At 39.4% G+C, this 23,968-nt stretch overlaps 1 protein-coding gene across 1 annotated transcript in view; it reads right to left on the bottom strand.

Annotated features, from left to right (window-relative positions):
• The window catches only part of pold1 (polymerase (DNA directed), delta 1, catalytic subunit), a 75,187-nt gene extending 51,791 nt beyond the window's left edge, over window positions 1-23,396 (bottom strand). Inside the window, exons 1-9 of the mRNA XM_061885278.1 lie at window positions 23,237-23,396; window positions 20,435-20,626; window positions 20,257-20,370; window positions 20,048-20,188; window positions 18,047-18,172; window positions 17,814-17,982; window positions 13,198-13,312; window positions 13,000-13,129; window positions 9,943-10,109 (exon numbers count right to left, since the gene is read on the bottom strand). Of these exons, the coding sequence (XP_061741262.1) occupies window positions 9,943-10,109; window positions 13,000-13,129; window positions 13,198-13,312; window positions 17,814-17,982; window positions 18,047-18,172; window positions 20,048-20,188; window positions 20,257-20,370; window positions 20,435-20,624 (1,152 nt within the window). The 5' untranslated portion in view covers window positions 20,625-20,626; window positions 23,237-23,396. The remainder of the gene's footprint in view (window positions 1-9,942; window positions 10,110-12,999; window positions 13,130-13,197; window positions 13,313-17,813; window positions 17,983-18,046; window positions 18,173-20,047; window positions 20,189-20,256; window positions 20,371-20,434; window positions 20,627-23,236) is intronic.
• Between the last annotated feature and the right edge of the window lie 572 nt (window positions 23,397-23,968).

The following is a 23,968-nucleotide window of genomic DNA, read 5'->3' as shown; positions in this document are numbered from 1 at the left end:
ACTGACATAATACTGCATCAAACATTCCTCTGTCACACACACAGATTAGTCCCAACAAACTGACATAATACTGCATCAAACATTCCTCTGTCACACACACAGATTAGTCCCAACAAACTGACATAATACTGCATCAAACATTCCTCTGTCACACACACAGATTAGTCCCAACAAACTGACATAATACTGCATCAAACATTCCTGTCACACACACAGATTAGTCCCCACAAACTGACATAATACTGCATCAAACATTCCTCTGTCACACACACAGATTAGTCCCAAAAAACTGACATAATACTGCATCAAACATTCCTCTATCACACACACAGATTAGTCCCAACAAACTGACATAATACTGCATCAAACATTCCTCTATCACACACACAGATTAGTCCCAACAAACTGACATAATACTGCATCAAACATTCCTCTGTCACACACACAGATTAGTCCCAACAAACTGACATAATACTGCATCAAACATTCCTCTGTCACACACACAGATTAGTCCCAACAAACTGACATAATACTGCATCAAACATTCCTCTGTCACACACACAGATTAGTCCCAACAAACTGACATAATACTGCATCAAACATTCCTCTGTCACACACACAGATTAGTCCCAACAAACTGACATAATACTGCATCAAACATTCCTCTGTCACACACACAGATTAGTCCCAACAAACTGACATAATACTGCATCAAACATTCCTCTGTCACACACACAGATTAGTCCCAACAAACTGACATAATACTGCATCAAACATTCCTCTGTCACACACACAGATTAGTCCCAACAAACTGACATAATACTGCATCAAACATTCCTCTGTCACACACACAGATTAGTCCCAACAAACTGACATAATACTGCATCAAACATTCCTGTCACACACACAGATTAGTCCCAACAAACTGACATAATACTGCATCAAACATTCCTCTGATCACACACACAGATTAGTCCCAACAAACTGACATAATACTGCATCAAACATTCCTCTGTCACACACACAGATTAGTCCCAACAAACTGACATAATACTGCATCAAACATTCCTCTGTCACACACACAGATTAGTCCCAACAAACTGACATAATACTGCATCAAACATTCCTCTGTCACACACACAGATTAGTCCCAACAAACTGACATAATACTGCATCAAACATTCCTCTGTCACACACACAGATTAGTCCCAACAAACTGACATAATACTGCATCAAACATTCCTCTGTCACACACACAGATTAGTCCCAACAAACTGACATAATACTGCATCAAACATTCCTCTGTCACACACACAGATTAGTCCCAACAAACTGACATAATACTGCATCAAACATTCCTCTGTCACACACACAGATTAGTCCCAACAAACTGACATAATACTGCATCAAACATTCTCTGTCACACACACAGATTAGTCCCAACAAACTGACATAATACTGCATCAAACATTCCTCTGTCACACACACAGATTAGTGCCAACAAACTGACATAATACTGCATCAAACATTCCTCTGTCACACACACAGATTAGTCCCAACAAACTGACATAATACTGCATCAAACATTCCTCTGTCACACACACAGATTAGTCCCAACAAACTGACATAATACTGCATCAAACATTCCTCTATCACACACACAGATTAGTGCCAACAAACTGACATAATACTGCATCAAACATTCCTCTATCACACACACAGATTAGTCCCAACAAACTGACATAATACTGCATCAAACATTCCTCTATCACACACACAGATTAGTCCCAACAAACTGACATAATACTGCATCAAACATTCCTCTGTCACACACACAGATTAGTCCCAACAAACTGACATAATACTGCATCAAACATTCCTCTGTCACACACACAGATTAGTCCCAACAAACTGACATAATACTGCATCAAACATTCCTCTGTCACACACACAGATTAGTCCCAACAAACTGACATAATACTGCATCAAACATTCCTGTCACACACACAGATTAGTCCCCACAAACTGACATAATACTGCATCAAACATTCCTCTGTCACACACACAGATTAGTCCAACAAACTGACATAATACTGCATCAAACATTCCTCTGTCACACACACAGATTAGTCCCAACAAACTGACATAATACTGCATCAAACATTCCTGTCACACAGACAGATTAGTCCCACAAACTGACATAATACTGCATCAAACATTCCTCTGCTCACACACACAGATTAGTCCCAACAAACTGACATAATACTGCATCAAACATTCCTCTATCACACACACAGATTAGTCCCAACAAACTGACATAATACTGCATCAAACATTCCTCTGTCACACACAGATTAGTCCCAACAAACTGACATAATACTGCATCAAACATTCCTCTGTCACACACACAGATTAGTCCCAACAAACTGACATAATACTGCATCAAACATTCCTCTGTCACACACACAGATTAGTCCCAACAAACTGACATAATACTGCATCAAACATTCCTCTGTCACACACACAGATTAGTCCCAACAAACTGACATAATACTGCATCAAACATTCCTCTGTCACACACACAGATTAGTCCCAACAAACTGACATAATACTGCATCAAACATTCCTCTATCACACACACAGATTAGTCCCAACAAACTGACATAATACTGCATCAAACATTCCTCTGTCACACACACAGATTAGTCCCAACAAACTGACAGAATACTGCATCAAACATTCCTCTGTCACACACACAGATTAGTCCCAACAAACTGACAGAATACTGCATCAAACATTCCTCTGTCACACACACAGATTAGTCCCAACAAACTGACATAATACTGCATCAAACATTCCTCTGTCACACACACAGATTAGTCCCAACAAACTGACATAATACTGCATCAAACATTCCTCTGTCACACACACAGATTAGTCCCAACAAACTGACATAATACTGCATCAAACATTCCTCTGTCACACACACAGATTAGTCCCAACAAACTGACATAATACTGCATCAAACATTCCTCTGCTCACACACACAGATTAGTCCCAACAAACTGACATAATACTGCATCAAACATTCCTCTGCTCACACACACAGATTAGTCCCAACAAACTGACATAATACTGCATCAAACATTCCTCTGTCACACACACAGATTAGTCCCAACAAACTGACATAATACTGCATCAAACATTCCTCTGTCACACACACAGATTAGTCCCAACAAACTGACATAATACTGCATCAAACATTCCTCTATCACACACACAGATTAGTCCCAACAAACTGACATAATACTGCATCAAACATTCCTCTGTCACACACACAGATTAGTCCCAACAAACTGACAGAATACTGCATCAAACATTCCTCTGTCACACACACAGATTAGTCCCAACAAACTGACATAATACTGCATCAAACATTCCTCTGTCACACACACAGATTAGTCCCAACAAACTGACATAATACTGCATCAAACATTCCTCTGTCACACACACAGATTAGTCCCAACAAACTGACATAATACTGCATCAAACATTCCTCTGTCACACACACAGATTAGTCCCAACAAACTGACATAATACTGCATCAAACATTCCTCTGTCACACACACAGATTAGTCCCAACAAACTGACATAATACTGCATCAAACATTCCTCTGCTCACACACACAGATTAGTCCCAACAAACTGACATAATACTGCATCAAACATTCCTCTGCTCACACACACAGATTAGTCCCAACAAACTGACATAATACTGCATCAAACATTCCTCTGTCACACACACAGATTAGTCCCAACAAACTGACATAATACTGCATCAAACATTCCTCTGCTCACACACACAGATTAGTGCCAACAAACTGACATAATACTGCATCAAACATTCCTGTCACACACACAGATTAGTCCCAACAAACTGACATAATACTGCATCAAACATTCCTCTATCACACACACAGATTAGTGCCAACAAACTGACATAATACTGCATCAAACATTCCTCTGTCACACACACAGATTAGTCCCAACAAACTGACATAATACTGCATCAAACATTCCTCTGTCACACACACAGATTAGTCCCAACAAACTGACATACTACTGCATCAAACATTCCTCTGTCACACACACAGATTAGTCCCAACAAACTGACATAATACTGCATCAAACATTCCTCTGTCACACACACAGATTAGTCCCAACAAACTGACATAATACTGCATCAAATATTCCTCTGTCACACACACAGATTAGTCCCAACAAACTGACATAATACTGCATCAAACATTCCTCTGTCACACACACAGATTAGTCCCAACAAACTGACATAATACTGCATCAAACATTCCTCTGCTCACACACACAGATTAGTCCCAACAAACTGACATAATACTGCATCAAACATTCCTCTGCTCACACACACAGATTAGTCCCAACAAACTGACATAATACTGCATCAAACATTCCTCTATCACACACACAGATTAGTCCCAACAAACTGACATAATACTGCATCAAACATTCCTCTGTCACACACACAGATTAGTCCCAACAAACTGACATAATACTGCATCAAACATTCCTCTGTCACACACACAGATTAGTCCCAACAAACTGACATAATACTGCATCAAACATTCCTGTCACACACACAGATTAGTCCCAACAAACTGACATAATACTGCATCAAACATTCCTCTGTCACACACACAGATTAGTCCCAACAAACTGACATAATACTGCATCAAACATTCCTCTGTCACACACACAGATTAGTCCCAACAAACTGACATAATACTGCATCAAACATTCCTGTCACACACACAGATTAGTCCCACAAACTGACATAATACTGCATCAAACATTCCTCTGCTCACACACACAGATTAGTCCCAACAAACTGACATAATACTGCATCAAACATTCCTCTATCACACACACAGATTAGTCCCAACAAACTGACATAATACTGCATCAAACATTCCTCTGTCACACCACAGATTAGTCCCAACAAACTGACATAATACTGCATCAAACATTCCTCTGTCACACACACAGATTAGTCCCAACAAACTGACATAATACTGCATCAAACATTCCTCTGTCACACACACAGATTAGTCCCAACAAACTGACATAATACTGCATCAAACATTCCTCTGTCACACACACAGATTAGTCCCAACAAACTGACATAATACTGCATCAAACATTCCTCTGTCACACACACAGATTAGTCCCAACAAACTGACATAATACTGCATCAAACATTCCTCTATCACACACACAGATTAGTCCCAACAAACTGACATAATACTGCATCAAACATTCCTCTGTCACACACACAGATTAGTCCCAACAAACTGACAGAATACTGCATCAAACATTCCTCTGTCACACACACAGATTAGTCCCAACAAACTGACAGAATACTGCATCAAACATTCCTCTGTCACACACACAGATTAGTCCCAACAAACTGACATAATACTGCATCAAACATTCCTCTGTCACACACACAGATTAGTCCCAACAAACTGACATAATACTGCATCAAACATTCCTCTGTCACACACACAGATTAGTCCCAACAAACTGACATAATACTGCATCAAACATTCCTCTGTCACACACACAGATTAGTCCCAACAAACTGACATAATACTGCATCAAACATTCCTCTGCTCACACACACAGATTAGTCCCAACAAACTGACATAATACTGCATCAAACATTCCTCTGCTCACACACACAGATTAGTCCCAACAAACTGACATAATACTGCATCAAACATTCCTCTGTCACACACACAGATTAGTCCCAACAAACTGACATAATACTGCATCAAACATTCCTCTGTCACACACACAGATTAGTCCCAACAAACTGACATAATACTGCATCAAACATTCCTCTATCACACACACAGATTAGTCCCAACAAACTGACATAATACTGCATCAAACATTCCTCTGTCACACACACAGATTAGTCCCAACAAACTGACAGAATACTGCATCAAACATTCCTCTGTCACACACACAGATTAGTCCCAACAAACTGACATAATACTGCATCAAACATTCCTCTGTCACACACACAGATTAGTCCCAACAAACTGACATAATACTGCATCAAACATTCCTCTGTCACACACACAGATTAGTCCCAACAAACTGACATAATACTGCATCAAACATTCCTCTGCTCACACACACAGATTAGTCCCAACAAACTGACATAATACTGCATCAAACATTCCTCTGCTCACACACACAGATTAGTCCCAACAAACTGACATAATACTGCATCAAACATTCCTCTGTCACACACACAGATTAGTCCCAACAAACTGACATAATACTGCATCAAACATTCCTCTATCACACACACAGATTAGTGCCAACAAACTGACATAATACTGCATCAAACATTCCTGTCACACACACAGATTAGTCCCAACAAACTGACATAATACTGCATCAAACATTCCTCTATCACACACACAGATTAGTGCCAACAAACTGACATAATACTGCATCAAACATTCCTCTGTCACACACACAGATTAGTCCCAACAAACTGACATAATACTGCATCAAACATTCCTCTGTCACACACACAGATTAGTCCCAACAAACTGACATAATACTGCATCAAACATTCCTCTGTCACACACACAGATTAGTCCCAACAAACTGACATAATACTGCATCAAACATTCCTCTGTCACACACACAGATTAGTCCCAACAAACTGACATAATACTGCATCAAACATTCCTCTGTCACACACACAGATTAGTCCCAACAAACTGACATAATACTGCATCAAACATTCCTCTGTCACACACACAGATTAGTCCCAACAAACTGACATAATACTGCATCAAACATTCCTCTGTCACACACACAGATTAGTCCCAACAAACTGACATAATACTGCATCAAACATTCCTCTGCTCACACACACAGATTAGTCCCAACAAACTGACATAATACTGCATCAAACATTCCTCTGCTCACACACACAGATTAGTCCCAACAAACTGACATAATACTGCATCAAACATTCCTCTGTCACACACACAGATTAGTCCCAACAAACTGACATAATACTGCATCAAACATTCCTCTATCACACACACAGATTAGTGCCAACAAACTGACATAATACTGCATCAAACATTCCTGTCACACACACAGATTAGTCCCAACAAACTGACATAATACTGCATCAAACATTCCTCTATCACACACACAGATTAGTGCCAACAAACTGACATAATACTGCATCAAACATTCCTCTGTCACACACACAGATTAGTCCCAACAAACTGACATAATACTGCATCAAACATTCCTCTGTCACACACACAGATTAGTCCCAACAAACTGACATAATACTGCATCAAACATTCCTCTGTCACACACACAGATTAGTCCCAACAAACTGACATAATACTGCATCAAACATTCCTCTGTCACACACACAGATTAGTCCCAACAAACTGACATAATACTGCATCAAACATTCCTCTATCACACACACAGATTAGTCCCAACAAACTGACATAATACTGCATCAAACATTCCTCTGTCACACACACAGATTAGTCCCAACAAACTGACATAATACTGCATCAAACATTCCTCTGCTCACACACACAGATTAGTCCCAACAAACTGACATAATACTGCATCAAACATTCCTCTGCTCACACACACAGATTAGTCCCAACAAACTGACATAATACTGCATCAAACATTCCTCTGTCACACACACAGATTAGTCCCAACAAACTGACATAATACTGCATCAAACATTCCTCTATCACACACACAGATTAGTGCCAACAAACTGACATAATACTGCATCAAACATTCCTGTCACACACACAGATTAGTGCCAACAAACTGACATAATACTGCATCAAACATTCCTCTGTCACACACACAGATTAGTGCCAACAAACTGACATAATACTGCATCAAACATTCCTGTCACACACACAGATTAGTGCCAACAAACTGACATAATACTGCATCAAACATTCCTCTGTCACACACACAGATTAGTCCCAACAAACTGACATAATACTGCATCAAACATTCCTCTGTCACACACACAGATTAGTCCCAACAAACTGACATAATACTGCATCAAACATTCCTCTGTCACACACACAGATTAGTCCCGACAAACTGACATAATACTGCATCAAACATTCCTCTGTCACACACACAGATTAGTCCCAACAAACTGACATAATACTGCATCAAACATTCCTCTGTCACACACACAGATTAGTCCCAACAAACTGACATAATACTGCATCAAACATTCCTCTGTCACACACACAGATTAGTCCCAACAAACTGACATAATACTGCATCAAACATTCCTCTGCTCACACACACAGATTAGTCCCAACAAACTGACATAATACTGCATCAAACATTCCTCTGCTCACACACACAGATTAGTCCCAACAAACTGACATAATACTGCATCAAACATTCCTCTGTCACACACACAGATTAGTCCCAACAAACTGACATAATACTGCATCAAACATTCCTCTATCACACACACAGATTAGTGCCAACAAACTGACATAATACTGCATCAAACATTCCTCTGTCACACACACAGATTAGTCCCAACAAACTGACATAATACTGCATCAAACATTCCTCTGTCACACACACAGATTAGTCCCAACAAACTGACATAATACTGCATCAAACATTCCTCTATCACACACACAGATTAGTGCCAACAAACTGACATAATACTGCATCAAACATTCCTGTCACACACACAGATTAGTGCCAACAAACTGACATAATACTGCATCAAACATTCCTCTGTCACACACACAGATTAGTCCCAACAAACTGACATAATACTGCATCAAACATTCCTCTATCACACACACAGATTAGTCCCAACAAACTGACATAATACTGCATCAAACATTCCTCTGTCACACACACAGATTAGTCCCAACAAACTGACATAATACTGCATCAAACATTCCTCTGCTCACACACACAGATTAGTCCCAACAAACTGACATAATACTGCATCAAACATTCCTCTGCTCACACACACAGATTAGTCCCAACAAACTGACATAATACTGCATCAAACATTCCTCTGTCACACACACAGATTAGTCCCAACAAACTGACATAATACTGCATCAAACATTCCTCTATCACACACACAGATTAGTGCCAACAAACTGACATAATACTGCATCAAACATTCCTCTGTCACACACACAGATTAGTCCCAACAAACTGACATAATACTGCATCAAACATTCCTCTATCACACACACAGATTAGTGCCAACAAACTGACATAATACTGCATCAAACATTCCTCTGTCACACACACAGATTAGTCCCAACAAACTGACATAATACTGCATCAAACATTCCTGTCACACACACAGATTAGTGCCAACAAACTGACATAATACTGCATCAAACATTCCTCTGTCACACACACAGATTAGTGCCAACAAACTGACATAATACTGCATCAAACATTCCTGTCACACACACAGATTAGTGCCAACAAACTGACATAATACTGCATCAAACATTCCTCTGTCACACACACAGATTAGTCCCAACAAACTGACATAATACTGCATCAAACATTCCTCTATCACACACACAGATTAGTCCCAACAAACTGACATAATACTGCATCAAACATTCCTCTATCACACACACAGATTAGTCCCAACAAACTGACATAATACTGCATCAAACATTCCTCTGTCACACACACAGATTAGTCCCAACAAACTGACATAATACTGCATCAAACATTCCTCTATCACACACACAGATTAGTCCCAACAAACTGACATAATACTGCATCAAAGAAGTATTCCCATACCTGCAGAAGCTGTTTCTCCTGAGTAAAGCACAAGATCTGGGAGCCCACAATGCTGGCGCAGGACTGGAGTGTAAAAACCGTACGGATGAAAGGCTCCGTCTCACCCTGACGCTGCACCATGGACGCGATCTGGATCACCGGATCCTTGTCGGCTTCCGGAAAGATCCCTAAAAAGAAAACAATGGAAAAGTTGGTATTTTCTTGCCATTAAACTGGTATGGAACTTTGTTTTTGCAAGCACAACAGAATTACACAATTTATACACGAAATGGGCTAATATTTACTGTTTAAAGCAGGGCTCACCAACACCAGGTCGCCCGTAAGGACCAGATGAGTCGCCCGCTGGCCTGTTCTAAAAAAAGCTCAAATAGCAGCACTTACCAGTGAGCTGCCTCTATTTTTTTTAAATTGTATTTTTTTACTAACAAGCTTGTCTCGCTTTGCTGGACATTTTTAAATCTAAAAGAGACAAACCTCAAATAGAATTTGAAAATCCAAGAAAATACTTTAAAGACTTGGTCTTCACTTGTTTAAATAAATTCATTTATTTTTTTAGTTTGCTTCTTATAACTTTCAGAAAGACAATTTTAGAAAAAAAAATACTACCTTAAAAATGATTTTAGGATTTTTAAACACATATACCTTTTTACCTTTTAAATTCCTTCCTCTTCTTTCCTGACAATTTAAATCAATGTTCAAGTAATTTTATTTTTTTTATTGTAAAAAAATAGTAAAATTTTTTTAATTTAATTCTTCATTTTAGCTTCTGTTTTTCCGACGAAGAATACTTGTGAAATATTTCTTCAAACTTGTTACGATTAAAATTAAAAAAAATTATTCTGGCAAATCCAGAAATCTGTAGAATCAAATTTAAATCTTATTTCAAAGCATTTTGATTTTATTTAAACATTTTGTTCTGTAAAATCTGGAAGAAATAATGATTTGTCTTTGTTAGAAATATAGCTTGGTCCAATTTGTTATATATTCTAACAAAGTGCAGATTGGATTTTAACCTATTTAAAACATGTCATCAAAATTCTAAAATTAATCTTAATCAGGAAAATTTACTAATGATGTTCCATAAATTCTTTTCTAAATTTTTTCAAAATGATTCGAATTAGTTAGTTTTTCTCTTCATTTTTTTCGGTTGAATTTTAAAGAGTCGAAATTGAAGATAAACTATGTTTCAAAATTCAATTTTTATTTTTTTCCTGTTTTCTCCTCTTTTAAACCGTTCAATTAAGTGTTTTTTTCATCATTTATTCTCTAAAAAAAAAACTTCCGTAAAAGGAAAAAAATGTACGATGGAATGACAGACAAAAATATCCATTTTTTATATATACATTTATTTATTAAAGGTAAATTGAGCAAATTGGCTATTTCTGGCAATTTATTGAAGTGTGTATCAAACTGGTAGCCCTTGGCATGAATCAGTACCCAAGAAGTAGCTCTTGCTTTCAAAAAGGTTGCTGACCCCTGCTTTAAAGAATAATCATTAGTCACGTATTTAACACTTTCTTGTCATTTCAGAATAAAAGTCACTCTCATTGTTAATAATTCTCCCCAAATAAGTTTTCATATCTTACAGGGAATTTATTGGAATTCTTGTGAGAATTCTTCCCCAGTCTACCACGCCCCCTCTCTCTTCTGACATGAACATGTAAAACTATGGGTTCCAGTTTTAGTTCTTCTTTCCTGGGGTCTTTGCCGCTGCAGCAATGGAGTGGCACGACAAGGCCGTGGAATGTGTGCTCGTTTAAGGGGAGCGGCGACTTTCATGACTCAGTCCAGTAACTAAAAGACGGACGTGACAACGACAGAAAAGATATCCGAGAAAAACCCTTAATGTGGGTTAATAGCCTGACTTTTTATACAAGTAAAGAAGGTGAGGCAGCAGCTCACACATTCTCCTACTTTGTGTAACATCCTACACAAAATTTCAGCCATCTTGAAAAATGTCTCAACTATAATCTCGGTAAAGGTGTCCAGAAGTGTTTTTATTCAAACGTTAGCACAATAAATCCAAAAAATGGAGTAGTAGTTATTATGATGTACAAACCCCGTTTCCATATGAGTTGAGAAATTATGTTAGATGTAAATATAAACAGAATACAATGATTTGCAAATCCTTTTCAAGCCATATTCAGTTGAATATGCTACAAAGACAACATATTTCATGTTCAAATAATCATTAAATTTAGAATTTGATGCCAGCAACACGTGACAAAGAACTTGGGAAAGGTGGCAATAGATACTGATGAAGTTTAAGAATGCTCATCAAACACTTATTTGGAACATCCCACAGGTGTGCAGGCTAATTGGGAACAGGTGGGTGCCATGATTGGCTATAAAAACAGCTTCCCAAAAAATGCTCAGTCTTTCACAAGAAAGGATGGGGCGAGGTACACCCCTTTGTCCACAACTGCGTGAGCAAATAGTCAAACAGTTTAAGAACAACCTTTCTCAAAGTGACATTGCAAGAAATTTAGGGATTTCAACATCTACGCTCCATAATATCATCAAAAGGTTCAGAGAATCTGGAGAAATCACTCCACGTAAGCGGCATGGCCGGAAACCAACATTGAATGACCGTGACCTTCCATCCCTTAGACGGCACTGTATCAAAAACCCACATCAATCTCTAAAGGATATCACCACGTGGGCTCAGGAACACTTCAGAAAACCACTTCTTATGGAAACGGGATTTGTAGCGAAATGTTTTCTTCTTTTTTTTTTTACCCATTTTCCCTGGAGATTGTTCATATTTTTAAATAAAATGTTGATGTTCCACTTGGACACATGTAATAAAGCTGCTAAATTAAAAACAGCATCAAACATTCCTACAAATGTTTAAAACAACGTCAAGTCTTTTTTTATTTTAGTACCAATATTCTTATGTTTCATCTATGAACTTGGGTTTGCTCGTTATACAATACGATTTAAGATCTATTGCAAGTCTAGTCCAGCTGTTGAAATAACTTGGACTATCTGCTTCAAATATCAGGACTACTAATAATGACCAATTATGTCAGGCCATCTGAGCAGACTTGAAGGCACCTTTCCTTCCGGCACATTCGATGTCAAAGCTGAGGACTCGGAGAGGAGCGATCCTCTGCCAGTCTCCTTCTGCCGGGTGACTGGTCAGGTGGGTCCAGGCCACGTCCACCTCGTACTGACACAGGGACACCTGTGCCATGGAGATGTTACCAACACACTTTCAAGTAAGACCGCTCAAATCAACCCTGAAGAGCCTACTTTGCCTGGACGATAAGGATCTGTGTCTCCTGGACTCCTCTCCTCTCGGACTCTGTATTTGCTTTTAGGAAGTTCAATCCAGCAGCATCCCACGATATCACAGTCCACCATGAATCTGCCAAAGATGCTTGTTATTGATCCATGGAACACAATTATGGCTTCAACGCAAGCAGCCGGTGACATAAATGGAGCAACATCTATGGCAAGAGCATGCCGTGACCAACCTGGACTTTTCCCCTAATGGACTACTGAAAGCCACTACTACCCACCACGCAGTCTGATAGTTTATACATCAATGATGAAATATGAACATTGCAACACATGCCAATACGGCCTTTTTACTTAACTGAACTGCAATTTTAAGTTTTGCGCCAAAGTATCCTGCTGAAACGTCGCGGTATGATGACGCGTGCGTGTGACGTCACGCATTGTAGAGGACATCTTGTTCTAGCACCGTTCCCAGCTACAAGTCATCTGTTTTCATCGCATAATTCCACAGTATTCTGGACATCAGTGTTGCTAAATCTTTTGCAATTTGTTCAATGAATAATGGAGACGTCAAAGAAGAAAGCTGCAGGTGGGAAGCGGTGTATTGCGGCCGCCTTTAGCAACACAAACACCGCCGGGGTTTCCTTGTTTACATTCCCCAAAGATGACGGTGAAGCTTTACTATGGAACAGAGCGGTCAAGCGATCACGGTTGGATTGGACCACACACACAAAGTACAGTGTATTATGCAGCCATCATTTTGAAAAATCGTGTTTCGAAGAGGGTCCCTTGCGAAGGGCAGGGATGGGCATCGCCACCACCTGTCCACTGGTTCTGAAGAAAGGTGCGGGGCCGACCTTCAGGTTGTACAGTTACGACCATATTGAATTGAATAATATTTATATACCGCTCTTTCCCTAGTGACTCAAAGCGCTTTACATAGTGAAACCCAATATCTAAGTTACATTCAAAGCAGTGTGGGTGGCACTGGGAGCAGGTGGGTAAAGTGTCTTGCCCAAGGACACAACGGCAGTGACTAGGATGGCGGAAGCAGGAATCGAACCTGCAACCCTCAAGTTGCTGGCACGGCCACTCTACCAACCGGTTGGTAGAGTGGCTGGTGACATAAATGGACCAAAATTTCCTCAACTTTATCAGTATTTATTGCCACCTTTCCCAACTTTTTTGTCCCGTGTTGCTGGCAGCAAATACTAATATAATCTCACTAAAACAGTAGTAACACAATAAGCAGATAAGGGATTTTCCAGAATTGTCTTAGTAAATGTGTCTAATACCATCTGAATCGCTCCAGCCGCTTTTTTTTTTCTTTTCTAGTACTTCACTCTCACTTTCCTCATCCACAAATCTTTCAGCCTCATTCAAATTAATGGGAAAATCGTGGCTTTCTCGGTCCGAATCGCTTTCGCTGCTGGTGGCCATGATTGTAAACAATCTTCAGATGTGAGGAGCTCCACAACCCGTGACGTCACACGCACATCGTCTGCTACTTCCGGTACAGGCAAGGCTTTTTTATCAGCACCAAAAGTTGCAAACTTTATCGTCGATGTTCTCTACTAAAATATGAGGCAATATGGCGAAATGATGAAGTATGACACATAGAATGGACCTGCTATCCCCGTTTAAATAAGAAAATGTCATTTCAGTAGGCCTTTGAGGATGTAACAATTAAACAGTATAAAGATAATGTGCGATAAAATTCCCGACGGCTAGTAATAAGTCATATTTTTAATTCCAGAAAAAACGTCATGTTAATGCATTTTAGGCCACAGGAAGTCAGGCGTATGCGCTCGCGTCGTTTGGCTTGATACTCATGGCGGACTAACTACACAGACTTTGCTGTGGAGATTTCCCCGTGCGTGTTAGAGAGTGTTTAGATGGAGACAAGTGTGGACAATATTGTCCCCGCGCTAAAAGTATACAGAAAACTATTAACTTTTATTTTCTCAATACAGCGTCCATCAGCTGCTGTGACTGAGAGTTAATGAAACATGCAGCAGGTTATGTGTCCTGAACGTTGCCACAACTTGTTTATAAAGTATTTACTGTGTTTACTGGGACGTTCACTCCTTTATTTAACTGTACCAGCGTGCAATTTGTTCAATGAATAATGGAGACGTCAAAGAAGAAAGCTGTAGGTGGGAAGACGTTTTGTCATCTTATCAAATTGAACGCAGGCTGCGCAGATTTTGTATTCGATGGCGTCACTCCTCTTTGTTTGCCAAAGCTTGTTTATTAGACTTCGACTTTACTAGCCAAACTGCTTTGTGTTTTATACTGATATCAAAAAGTAAACAAGGATTTTTTTTATTTTTTTGTCCTGTCCAGCTTCTCAGTCATGGATTTTATTGAACAAAATAAGAGTGAAGGAAAACTATTGTCTGGTCATAACAGATGCATTTTCAAAATGGGTAGACATATTTCCTACGGGAAAAGCACTCGCGCTAACAGTAGCAAAAGCATTATGCAAAGATATAATACCAAGATATGGTATAACTCAATCTATACAGTAGGGGTGTAACGCTACACAAAAATGTTAGTTCGGTACGTACCTCGGTTCAGAGGTCACGGTTCGGTTCATTTTCGGTACAGTAAGAAAACAACCAAATATACGTTTTTTGGTTATTTATTTAACAAATTTGGTAAATCTTCCAGCAAAAATGTTTTTCTTAGTGGAAAATTTGATGTGAAGTAATGAGAACCTTGGATAGGTCAATAATTCATAATAACATTGATCTTGATTCAATATTATGTTTTGAGCAATGACAGTCTGAAAGAAAAAAAAACAGCTTTGTTTTATTAGTCAACGTTGCAACTTTTTCTAAATTACATTTAGCCTTTAAGCTTTTTTATTTCACTTTTGCATATCTTTTTGTTTATTTTAATAGTATTTTTAGAATGTGCCGTGGGCCTTTAAAACATTAGCTGTGGGCCGCAAATGGCCTCCGGGGCACACATTTGACACCCCTGCCATAGATAATAAAAAAATGTATCCAAAAACAATCAATGGATGAAAAGCAGAGCCTGGCGACGCATGCGCTTTTATCCTAACTCTCTCTGTCTCTGCCCCTCCCTCACCAATGCTGCTGCTCCGCGCACCTTTTGTTTTGTTTTTAACCCCTTCTTAACCCTGAACGTACATTGTTAATACACGCAACCATAACTTAAAATGCTGGACATTTAAGAAACTCCACCCGGACAGCCCCGCAAAAGAGGACATGTCCGGTGAAAAGAGGACGTATGGTCAGTCTATCCAAGCTCGGCCGCTGCTAGCACCGGACATGTCCCCTTTTGCTAGCATGCTAGCAGCAACTGGGCTAGAATAGACTGACCATACGTCCTCTTTTCACCGGACATATCGTCTTTTGCGGGGCTGTCCGGGTGGAGTTTCTTAAATGCCTCAAATGTCCTGCATTTTGAGTATTGTTTACGCTACTTAATATGTCCATGTGGAAACTCGTTCGGTACACCTCCGCACCGAACCGAAACGGTTCAATACAAATACACGTATCGTTGCACCCCTAGTATTTACATTGAAGATTGTCACGTCAAAACTATGAATAAACACATGTGGAGTTACTGTATGTACTTCACAAAAAACATGTTTTGTATTGTAGTTTCTTCAAAAGAGCCACCCTTTGCACACTCTTCAAGACGTATTCGCCCGAAATGGATTCCACTTCACAGGTGTGCTTGAAGTTCATGAAGAGAATGCCAAGAGTGTGCAAAGCAGTAATCAGAGCAAAGGGTGGCTATTTTGAAGAAACAATATAAAACATGTTTTCAGTTACTGTATTTCCTTGAATTGCTGCTGGGGCGCTAATTAATTTAAAACCTCTTTTCACTCTGGTGTTTATCAAAGGCATGCAGTAAAGGCAAGCATGCGCTAATTATTTTAAAACCTCTTATCACTCCGGCACTTACCAAAGGTATGTGGTAAAATTAGACCTATGCTTAAAAATTTGAGTGTGATGTAAGGATACCATCATGAAAAGCACATTTAATAAAAACAACGTTATTATGGTCTTACCTTTACTTATAAATGAAGTCCATGCGCAGCTCCTTCTGATCAAAAGCATCGATAACTTGTTTATAGAAGTCTTCCTTATCTTTCTTCAGTTTTAAAATTCCCTCTGTCTCGATGGAGATCTTCCTTTATTACCTCCTGCTTCGATTGAAAGTCCAGTTTAGAAAACTGTTTTACTTTAGATATGTAATCCTCCATGTTAAAAGTGCAAGCGAGAGGAAAAAATAAACACACGCTGCTCACTTTTGCTGCTTGTTGTCACTTCTTCTGCAGCCGAGTAGTCGAAAGAAGGATCACTAGCGCCCTCTACCACCAGGAGTCATTTAATGACTCATATTTGACACACGCAGCTACGGTATATTAATAAAACATAGCTGCTTAATGTTCTTTTTAGCATATTCAATAGCTTGGACCTTAAATCCTACTGAATAGCGGCAGAAATTCTTGGCATATGCTAATTATTTTGCGAAACGAGTTTGACCCGGCAGTAATTCTAGGCAGGCGCATACTATATACCCGGCGGAAATTCAGGGAAATACGGTATTCCACCATTTTTCCCCCCACGTCCTTTGAAAACACATACCTGATTTCAAAATCTATGTTGGCCTCAAAGGATTGGTAACTCTGGAGGGGAAAGGGTCCGCACTTCAAGCCTTGCTCCAGCAGCCGCTTGGCGGGGGCAAGGAGTCGCGGCATGGCCATGGTGATCCGTAAGAAGTCCAAAACCTTCTTCCCGTGGTAACCGTACATGTCTGGGGAGGGAGGGGGGGACATTTGCTTCATGGTGTCTCTTGTCCGACGGTCACATGTACTCACTCTCTTTGCGGGTGATGTCCACTGCCAGCACCGTGATGGAGATGTTGTCTTTGTTGGAGCGCATGTCCCTCAACACCGCACAGTTCAGCTCGCGCTTGAACTCACTCAAGTGATCAGGCGTGAACCCTGGAAGCAGACAGAAATAAATGTGACCACTTCTGTTTACCAAGTCCTCCTTCACTTTGTGTCCTGCCTGCAGACAAAAAGCAGGGCGCAGCATTTTTGGGGAGGCGTTTCTGTGGTTTTCTCACCTTCTGACAAGATTTGTCCGTTTTTGCCAACTCAATGTGAGTCCCAAAAAGACACCGCACCAGCGTGGGAAGTTTATGGTGTGTCTTTGTTGTGCCCCAAGAAGTGTTAATACTCCAAGTATTGTACTTATGAAGCACCAACTGTTTGATTGTAACTTAGACTTAGAACGTATTTCCTTAAATTGCCACGGGGGCACCAATTATTTACCAAAGGCATGCGGTAAATTTAGGCCTGCGCTTATAAATTTGAGACATGAAAAAACTAAATCGGGATCCTTTTTTTGGCCGTATGAATCAGCCCTGATCTGAAAACTCAAAGTCACAAAGTTGGCAACATTGATCCCTCCTGCTAGGTCTTCTTATTCTCTGACAGACCAGGTGCGTGTGAGATGTGACAGGAAGTGGAGTTACAATCCCACCTACTGTTTGTACAGTCACACAGTCCCATATAAAGTGTTTTTTTTTTGTTTTGTTAGGGACCGATGTCCCCTTGGGACAGAGGACCCTATTGAATTTCTAAGGTCTTATTGTTATTATTCCGTCGCCTCTTTGAGCTGTAATTTGACCCCCTTAGTATGCTTCAAAACTCACCAAATTTGACACACACATGAGGACTGGCGAAAATTGCGATCTAATCCAAAATACAAACCCCGAAACTCAAGACTGCGCTCTAGTGCCCCCTAGGAAAAAACACAGACAAAACTGCTTGTAACTTCCGTTAGGAATGTCGTAGAGACATGAAACAAAAACCGCTACGTAGGTCTGACTTAGACCTACATAACATACACTCACATCCTTCAGCAAAAATCAACAGGAAGTTGGCAAACACCCCTTCAAAACAAGTTTCCTAAAAATGTCATTTTTGCCTCTTTGAGCTGTAATTTGACCCCCTTCAAATGCTTCAAAACTCACCAAACTGGACACACACATCAGGACTGTTGAAAATTGCGATCTAATAAAAAAACCAAACCCCAAAACTCAAAATTGCGCTCTAGCGCCCCCTAGGAACAAAACAGACAAAACTGCTCCTTGGAAGAAAACACAGACAAAACTGCTTGTAACTACCGGTAGGAATGTCGTAGAGACATGAAACATAAACCTATATGTAGGTCTCACTCAGACCTACATTTCATTCGTTTACATCATTCAGCAAAAATCAACAGGAAGTTGGTAATTACCCCTTCAAAACAAGTTTTGTAAAAACACGTCACCTTTTTTCAAACATTATCTCCTCTGAGCGTGTTTGTTGTGTCGGCTTCAAACTCGCACAGTAAAGAGATTGAAACCTTTTGATTAAGAGGTGCGGAAAGAGTTTTTCTAACTGCTCCGGTTTTGATTTTACGAGCCTTCAAAGAACTGCTGCGCTGATGCTTCTGCCATCTCAAGATGGCCGCTTAAAAGCAGGAAGCATCAGCGTGACCACACGATGCAGAGAAGGTAGGTAATGTGCGGGTAAAGATATGTTGACTGGGTGAATGGAGGCACCAGTTTGACCCCAGGAAGCAGGGAAGGTAGGTAATGTGCAGGTAACGATAAGTTGACTGGGGGAAAGAAGGAGGCACCAGTTTGACTCCAGGATACAGAGAAGGTAGGTAACGTGCAGGTAAAGATATGTTGAATGGGTAAAGGCAGGAAACACCAGCAAAAGCCGGTCCCGTCCATTGCTGTTTGCAGCTTTAATTTTGCTTTTTTTTTAATTCCTCGTGTGCCAGTGGTAGACTTCCTGAAATGAAGGACAGGCGGTACTCACCGCTCGGAGCCGGGACATAGAAGTAAGGCGCGAAACCGTGAATGTGACAACAAATGCTGTTGCCGTCGTCCGTCACCCCAAACATTCGAATGATGGGCACTTTTCCTTGTAGCTGGCCGGGCATGCCCGCCACCGCCGCTCCTGCAGAACACGACACAACACAAGATGAAAAAGGCGGCGGGAAACGCTGCAAATGCTGGATGAAGTACCTAAGTAATAGTCCAGGTCAATCTGCTGGAAGACTAAAGAGTCAGAGTCTGGCTGCAGCGGGGGGGCGTGAGGCCTCCGCCAACGCGGGTTGAGATCTGCTGAAAAGAGGTCACCTGGCAACACACGGTTCTAAAAGGTTATTTGACAACAAGAACATTGCCAGTATATCTTCCATACCAACAGGGATGACGTCGTGTCCCGCCTGCCCCTCCGTCTCCTCCGAGTCCAGCTCGGCGTCCTCAAACGTGGACAGTTCCTCCTCAAAGTGCGAGGGGCTGTCCTCCCATTCACCGGCCGCCTTGCTGCGTTTGGCCAGGTCCTTGACGGCCCCCAAAAGGCCCCCGTTGCGCCTCTTGTTCAAATTCATGACTGTGACCGGAAAGAAGAAAAAGTGAAAATATTTATTTTTAGAGAACACTGTATTTTCTATCGTATTCCATTCTTATGCAGATTACAATACTGAGCATCATCACTTGCTGTAGATATACTACTTTACTGTATTTCTATGCAGATTATAATACTGAGTGGTGTCACCTGCTGTAAATATACTACTTTACTGTATTTTTATGCAGATTATAATACTGAGTATCATCACTTGCTGTAGATATACTACTTTACTGTATTTCTATGCAGATTATAATACTGAGTGGTGTCACCTGCTGTAGATATACTACTTTACTGTATTTTATGCAGATTCTAACACTGAGTGGTGTCACCTGCTGTAAATATACTACTTTACTGTATTTTATGCAGATTCTAACACTGAGTGGTGTCATCTGCTGTAGATATACTACTTTACTGTATTTTATGCAGATTCTAACACTGAGTGGTGTCATCTGCTGTAGATATACTACTTTAGTGTATTTGTATGCAGATTATAATGTGTCACCTGCTGTAAATATACTACTTTACTGTATTTTTATGCAGATTATAATACTGAGTATCATCACTTGCTGTAGATATACTACTTTACTGTATTTCTATGCTGATTATAATACTGAGTGGTGTCACCTGCTGTAGATCTACTACTTTACTGTATTTATATGCATATTATAATGTGTCACCTGCTGTATATATACTACTTTACTGTATTTCTATGCAGATTATAGTGTGTCACCTGCTGTAAATATACTACTTTACTGTATTTCTATGCAGATTATAATGTGTCACCTACTGTAAATATACTACTTTACTGTATTTCTATGCAGATTATAATACTGAGTATCATCACTTGCTGTAGATATACTACTTTATTGTATTTCTATGCAGATTATAATACTGAGTGGTGTCACTTGCTGTAGATATACTACTTTACTGTATTTATATGCTGATTATAATACTGAGTGGTGTCACCTGCTGTATATATACTACTTTACTGTATTTATATGCAGATTATAATGTGTCACCTGCTGTAGATGTACTACTTTACTGTATTTATATGCAGATTATAATGTGTCACCTGCTGTAAATATACTACTTTACTGTATTTAGATGCAGATTATAATACTGAGTATCATCACTTGCTGTAGATATACTACTTTACTGTATTTCTATGCAGATTATAATGTGTCACCTGCTGTAAATAAACTACTTTACTGTATTTATATGCAGATTATAATGTGTCACCTGCTGTAGATATACTACTTTACTGTATTTTTATGCAGATTATAATACTGAGTATCATCACTTGCTGTAGATATACTACTTTATTGTATTTATATGATGATTAAAATACTGAGTGGTGTCACCTGCTGTATATATACTACTTTACTGTATTTATATGCAGATTATAATGTGTCACCTGCTGTAAATATACTACTTTACTGTATTTCTATGCAGATTATGTGTCACCTACTGTAAATATACTTCTTTACTGTATTTTTATGCAGATTATAATGTGTCACCTGCTGTAGATGTACTACTTTACTGTATTTATATGCAGATTATAATGTGTCACCTGCTGTAAATATACTACTTTACTGTATTTCTATGCAGATTATGTGTCACCTACTGTAAATATACTTCTTTACTGTATTTCTATGCAGATTATAATACTGAGTATCATCACTTGCTGTAGATATACTACTTTACTGTATTTCTATGCAGATTATAATGTGTCACCTGCTGTAAATATACTACTTTACTGTATTTCTATGCAGATTATAATACTGAGTATCATCACTTGCTGTAGATATACTACTTTACTGTATTCCTATGCAGATTATAATGTGTCACCTGCTGTAAATATACTACTTTACTGTATTTCTATGCAGATTATAATACTGAGTATCATCACTTGCTGTATATATATACTACTTTACTGTATTCCTATGCAGATTATAATGTGTCACCTGCTGTAAATATACTACTTTACTGTATTTCTATGCAGATTATGTGTCACCTGCTGTAAATATACTACTTTACTGTATTTTTATGCAGATTACAATACTGAGTATCATCACTTGCTGTAGATATACTACTTTACTGTATTTCTATGCAGATTATAATACTGAGTATCATCACTTGCTGTAGATATACTACTTTACTGTATTTCTATGCAGATTATAATGTGTCACCTGCTGTAAATATACTACTTTACTGTATTTGTATGCAGATTCTAATGTGTCACCTGCTGTAAATATACTACTTTACTGTATTTGTATGCAGATTCTAATGTGTCACCTGCTGTAAATATACTACTTTACTGTATTTGTATGCAGATTCTAATGTGTCACCTGCTGTAAATATACTACTTTAGTTAGCTGCTAATGAGCTCCATCGTGTTTAATCAGCAGTGTGTCACCTGGATGACTAGTTTAGTGCATCCTTATTTCACATTTCCCTTGACGCGAGCAGACATAAATGGTTGCAAATCCTCCACGTTGTGCGAGAGTTCGACGAAGCAGCTGCGACAGTCGACAAACTAGCAAGTAAGCAAGCAGGATAAACACGCCCGTGTGGGTCCATCGTCCATCTTACCCAAGCGTGGAAATACTGACGTCTGTGAAGTTTGTGGCCAAGTCGGCTGCGAGTTAGCTGGCTTCTTCACGGCGGCTCGCAGGCAGAAGAACACTCCCGCCACTCTTCTTCAATTCTGGTCGGAGAGCGCGGGAAGTGACTTCCGGTTAGTAGCTCCGCCCATTCTGCGAGGAAGTATGCGGTGACGTCACGGACAAGGCGGAGTCTTGCCTAAAAGCCGGAAGTGTCACCGGTAAAAAACATTCAAAATAACACACTGGATTATTGATAATATGTTTTATGTATTTATAAATATGTGTTTTATAGTTGTCAACAACTTTATCATTGTTTTTTTTTTTTTTTACATAAATCATCAAAATCTACTTACATGTCGTCATAGCCCACGAGATACTGTCCAATACTGTCCAAAATACCGAGGTGCTAGGGTCAGGGTTGGATATATCACAGTGTAAGTAACATCTGCAGCCAATAACATTTATTTAAAAACAAATATATACAAAATAATAATTAAAAAATATATATATACAAAAAAAAGGCAGCACAAAACAGAGGGTAGATCCAGGTGCGCCCTTCTGTGGACTACCACGGCAATTGCATCCCAAAAAGACTTAGACTTCCTTTTTATTGTCATTCAAATTTGAACTTTACAGTACAAAGGTGGGTAGAGTAGCCAGAAATTGTACTCAAGTAAGAGTAAAGTTACATAGAGATTTATTACTCAAGTAAAAGTAA

The sequence above is a fragment of the Nerophis ophidion genome, linkage group LG23, assembly GCF_033978795.1.
Source record: "Nerophis ophidion isolate RoL-2023_Sa linkage group LG23, RoL_Noph_v1.0, whole genome shotgun sequence".
Lineage (NCBI taxonomy): Eukaryota > Metazoa > Chordata > Actinopteri > Syngnathiformes > Syngnathidae > Nerophis > Nerophis ophidion.
This window is presented reverse-complemented; position numbering and strand designations above follow the sequence as displayed.